Source organism: Zonotrichia albicollis, chromosome 2 (assembly GCF_047830755.1).
Source record: "Zonotrichia albicollis isolate bZonAlb1 chromosome 2, bZonAlb1.hap1, whole genome shotgun sequence".
In the NCBI taxonomy this organism is placed as follows: domain Eukaryota; kingdom Metazoa; phylum Chordata; class Aves; order Passeriformes; family Passerellidae; genus Zonotrichia; species Zonotrichia albicollis.
Genome location: NC_133820.1, coordinates 95,452,206 through 95,456,336, shown reverse-complemented (window position 1 = coordinate 95,456,336; position 4,131 = coordinate 95,452,206). Strand labels below are relative to the sequence as shown.

At 50.4% G+C, this 4,131-nt stretch overlaps 1 protein-coding gene across 1 annotated transcript; it reads right to left on the bottom strand.

Moving 5' to 3' along the window:
- Window positions 1-112: 112 nt before the first annotated feature.
- On the bottom strand, window positions 113-3,836 carry SLC25A6 (solute carrier family 25 member 6). Its single transcript, XM_074535721.1, has 4 exons — window positions 3,645-3,836; window positions 1,995-2,481; window positions 1,162-1,302; window positions 113-758 (listed from the first exon to the last, which is right to left on the bottom strand). The coding sequence occupies exons 1-4, from the start codon at window positions 3,753-3,755 to the stop codon at window positions 601-603; spliced, it is 897 nt and encodes a 298-aa protein (XP_074391822.1). The 5' UTR covers window positions 3,756-3,836; the 3' UTR covers window positions 113-600.
- Between the last annotated feature and the right edge of the window lie 295 nt (window positions 3,837-4,131).

Genomic DNA, 4,131 nt, shown 5'->3' with positions numbered 1-4,131 from the left:
TTATTTTTTAAAAAGCTTATTTGTGTAAAGGTATCAGAGAACCCATAATCTGAAACAAGTTTTGAAATACAAGAGGTTTTCCAAAGCTTTTATGTAATAATTTCAACACAGACCGAGTAAGTATGTTTATTGTTTTACAGCAGAATGCCCCAATTTAAGAACAAAGTTGCTAGATGTTCAGCTGTGCAAAATGGTACATAGTGCTTCAGTACAAGTGGAAAAAAACATGATTTGTTAGCAAATGCTTTCAAATACAATTTTATGGTCCTATAAGATAGGACTTGAAACTGAAGACTGATCCACAGGCAAATGATAGTTTTTCTGCCTAAATTGGACCTAACAACTTTGGGCCCAGAACCAACGCCACTCATTCCTTACTGCTGTAAAGAAAAGCTGTCACACTGAATTGCCAGATTCAGTGTTTACATGCGTGTTACAGAGAAGTGGATCAGCCCTCTATGTCAGTTTCTAGCCCCATCTACAAGTATCATCTGGCTCCGATAAATAAGACTCACAGGAATTTCTTGAAGGTCAATGGTCCATAATGGTAGTTATTCTACATGATCTGCTCAACTTGATTTCCAATTCTATTTAGGCTGTTTAAATTACTTTCTTGAATTCATCGTACAGCACAAGCACGAAAGCACCCCCCATGCCTCTGAGAACATTAGACCATGCACCCTTGAAGAAGGCCTTTCCTCCTTCATCCCTTGCAATCTTCCGCCAGCAGTCAATTGTTCCAGAGTACATGATATCAGCTGCAGGAAAAGAGCAAAGAGTTATTCTTAATCCCTAGTTCATCTCCGGTAATTTTAACAACTGCCCTGGTTTCATTTAACTGCTTTGGATGTCCCAAACCACAATTTAAAACTGTAACACAATATTTACTAAAAGTATTATGCCTTTTTAATATCTTTGTTTAACCTAACAATTCAAAGGCAGTCCATTTTTTTAATTTCACATTCCATAATGAAAAATCCTCAGCATAAATCCTGATAATCTCAGGTTGAGCCTTACTGCATTTTCTCATTTGAGTACAATATAACAAGCCAGATTTATGGAACAACGAATTGTAACTCAGGATGGCTATTAGTAAAAAAACAACTCCATTGTTAATGCTGTTTTACAAAGCATTGACAGCTGTGTGGATTTGCTGCCTACCTCCTTTGCGTCCTGACTGCATCATCATGCGACGCCGCACTGTGTCGAAAGGATAGGAGACCACGCCAGCCACAGCAGTCACTGTCTGGGCAATCATCCAGCTGATAACAATGTGAGTATTCCTGGGATCTGGGAGCATGCCTGCAGTAAAACAAAAACAGCAATTAGCTTTTCACCTTGCACATCCTCCTCTGGTTCACTCCCTGCATGACAGCTATTTTACTAGATAAACTAGTATAAAACACTGTAGAACCCATACTCTAAATAAAACTGCAGCAGAACACTTCACAAACTTTAAACATACTGACGCCATATTTACAAGGCTTTCTTCTCAGTAATCACAGTAGGTTACAACTTAAGCACAAGCATTCTTTTTAGACTGGCATGAGAAGACTTGACTATTCACTATGCTTTTAGTAAAGAACCATCACTAAATTAAGTCACTGTCCCTGTGGATAACATTGCATTACAAACTAGCATCAATGGCTTATTTCCCCACATGTCAAGCTTAAAAATTACTTTGCAAAACCACTGTCCAATCCCATTCAGCTACAAACACTTGGACTGGTCCAGTGTAACTTCAGTATGCACTGAACAAAAAAGAAATTATTCTAATAGCATCTGGTTAGCAACATACTCTCCTGGCCTTAGGAGCAACTGCTTGAAGTACAAAACCAGCACTTGCAGGTAGGCTGCTGTGATTAACACAAGTTTTCCCTTGTGTACAGCAGTGTCACAGATGTAGCACCGATATTCCCCTTCACCTTCAAATATCCAAAACCAGACAATACAATTCTAAAAACAGGCTTTCCAGATCCCCTCTGAAGTATTACCTTTTGCTGTATCATAGATCCCAAAGTAGGCAGCTCTATAGATGATGATGCCTTGCACAGAGACATTGAACCCTTGGTACAAGCCACGCACACCATCAGACTTGGTGATTTTGACTAGACAGTCCCCGAGACCAGAGAATTCTCTGTCTGCACCAGCTTTTCCGACATCAGCAGCCAGACGGGTTCTTGCAAAATCCAGGGGGTAGACAAAGCAGAGGGAAGTGGCTCCAGCTGCACCACCAGATGCCAGGTTACCAGCAAAATACCTCCAGAACTGAGTGTGCTTGTCTACACCTCCCAAAAACACCTGCTTATACTTATCCTTGAAGGCAAAATTAAGAGCTTGAGTTGGGAAGTATCTGATGACATTTGCCAGGTTTCCTCGCCAGAAGGACAGCACTCCTTGTTCCTTTGGAATACGCACTACACAATCGATGATACCCTTGTACTGCTTATCAGCAGCAATCTGTTTGCTTGCATGTTGCACCTGCAAATAAAAACACAGATATTGATCACTTGTCCTGACAGGTCTATGCTGCAGCTGGGCTTAAACCTGCTTCCACTATAAAACAAAGTTGTTCATTCTGAGTGGCCATTGTTGTTATTTTAAAGAAAAATTCTTAAAATTGCTTCCAAGCTTTCTCAGAAATCAGGACTTGGCAAATCAGGAATAGAAAACCGCAAGCAATTCCTCTATAACTTCCTGAAAGGAGACCGCAGCAAGGTAGGGGCCAGCCTCTTCTCCCAGGCAATTAGTGACAGGACAAGAGTATACAGCCTCAAGCTGTGCCAAGGAAGGTTTAGGGAGAACTAGGGGAGGAATTTCTTCAGACAAAAGGTGATTGGACTTCGGAATGGACTGCCTAGGGACTGGTGAAGCAACCATCCCTGGAGGCGTTTAAGACTGGACATGGCACTTAGTGCCACAGTCTATTTTAAATTAGACTACGTGGCATTAGGTTGGGCTCCATGATCTCCCTGAGGTCTTTACCAACCTGACAATGAGGTGCAAGGGCAAGTATAAGACAAATACATCGAGCATACGTAGAGGTGCGAGCCTTTACTGACAAAGACGGGCCTTTGGTGGGAATCGCCTGAGAGAGCCGCGTTAGTGGACAGAGCTGCCAGCCCGAAGTACAGGGGCTGAGGGTGAGTGGGGAGCGACCAGCCCCAGGGCCAGCCCCGGGCCGGTGCGAAGGTCACTCGAGTCACCTTGGGGCGCCACCGGGTCACGCCGGGCCGCGCGCGCCGGCCGCGCCCCGGCTCCGCCCCGCCCGCGGCCCAATCGCGGCCCGGGCGCGCATCACGTGAAGGTCGTCAAGATGGCGGCGGAGAGCAGCCGCCCTCCCTTCCCTGCCGTGCCCTCGGCGCCGGCAGCGGGGGCGGCAGGAAGTGACACCAGCGGCGGCCGCCCTCCTCGGCCCGGCCCGGCCCTCCCTCCCCTCCCCGCATGGCGGAACCGGCTTCGGCTTCCCCGCCGCCGCTCACGTGACCTCCCCGCCAGGGGCCGCCGCCGCCTGGCTCGCGCCCTTTGTCCCCGCTGGCCGCGGCCCCCGCCCCCGTCCGTCCCTCTGTCGTCGCCCGGCCCGGCGCCCGCGGGGACAGAGAGGGGCGCTGCCCACGCCACCCGTTCTCGCCGACGCCGCTAACCTGGAGCAAGAGCTTGACCCGCTCGATGGGCGCCACCGCCGTCTTGCTGATGGCGGCGGCGACGCCGCCCGCCAGAAAGTCCTTGAGGAAGGAGATGGCCTGGTCCGCCATGTTCGCGCCGCGCCGTAGCCGCCGGGAGGGAAACGCTGCTGCCGCTCAAGCCGAAAGGGCGGGAGCGGCCGCGCGCATGGGCTTAATGCCGGGCCGCGCCGGACACGCCTCCCCTCCCCATTGGCCAGCCCGCCCAGGGGGCGGGGCTGGCGACGAAAGGGCCCCGCCCCCGCCCCTCCCGTCGCTCTCCGCCCCGTTGCGGCGCCAGTGTCGCAGCGCCGCGTCACCCGGGCCGGCTGGACCGCTACCGCTACCGACCCGGCCCCACCACCGGCCCGGCCCGGCCCCCGCGGGGCAGCCTGCGGGTCCGCCGCTGCCCACACCACTACGATCGCCTTCCCAAGCGCTCTCCGCGATCGCTTTGAGCCGCTGCCAG

What these genes read in the sequence shown, in the direction of transcription:
- SLC25A6 (XM_074535721.1), bottom strand. Translation starts at nt 3,755, where the DNA reads ATGGCGGACCAGGCCATCTCCTTCCTCAAGGACTTTCTGGCGGGCGGC. An exon ending in GGGTCAAGCTCTTGCTCCAG is followed by an intron (nt 2,482 to 3,644) that starts GTTAGCGGCGTC and finishes TTTTATTTGCAG; the next exon opens with GTGCAACATGCAAGCAAACA. An exon ending in GATCTATGATACAGCAAAAG is followed by an intron (nt 1,303 to 1,994) that starts GTAATACTTCAG and finishes GTTTTACTGCAG; the next exon opens with GCATGCTCCCAGATCCCAGG.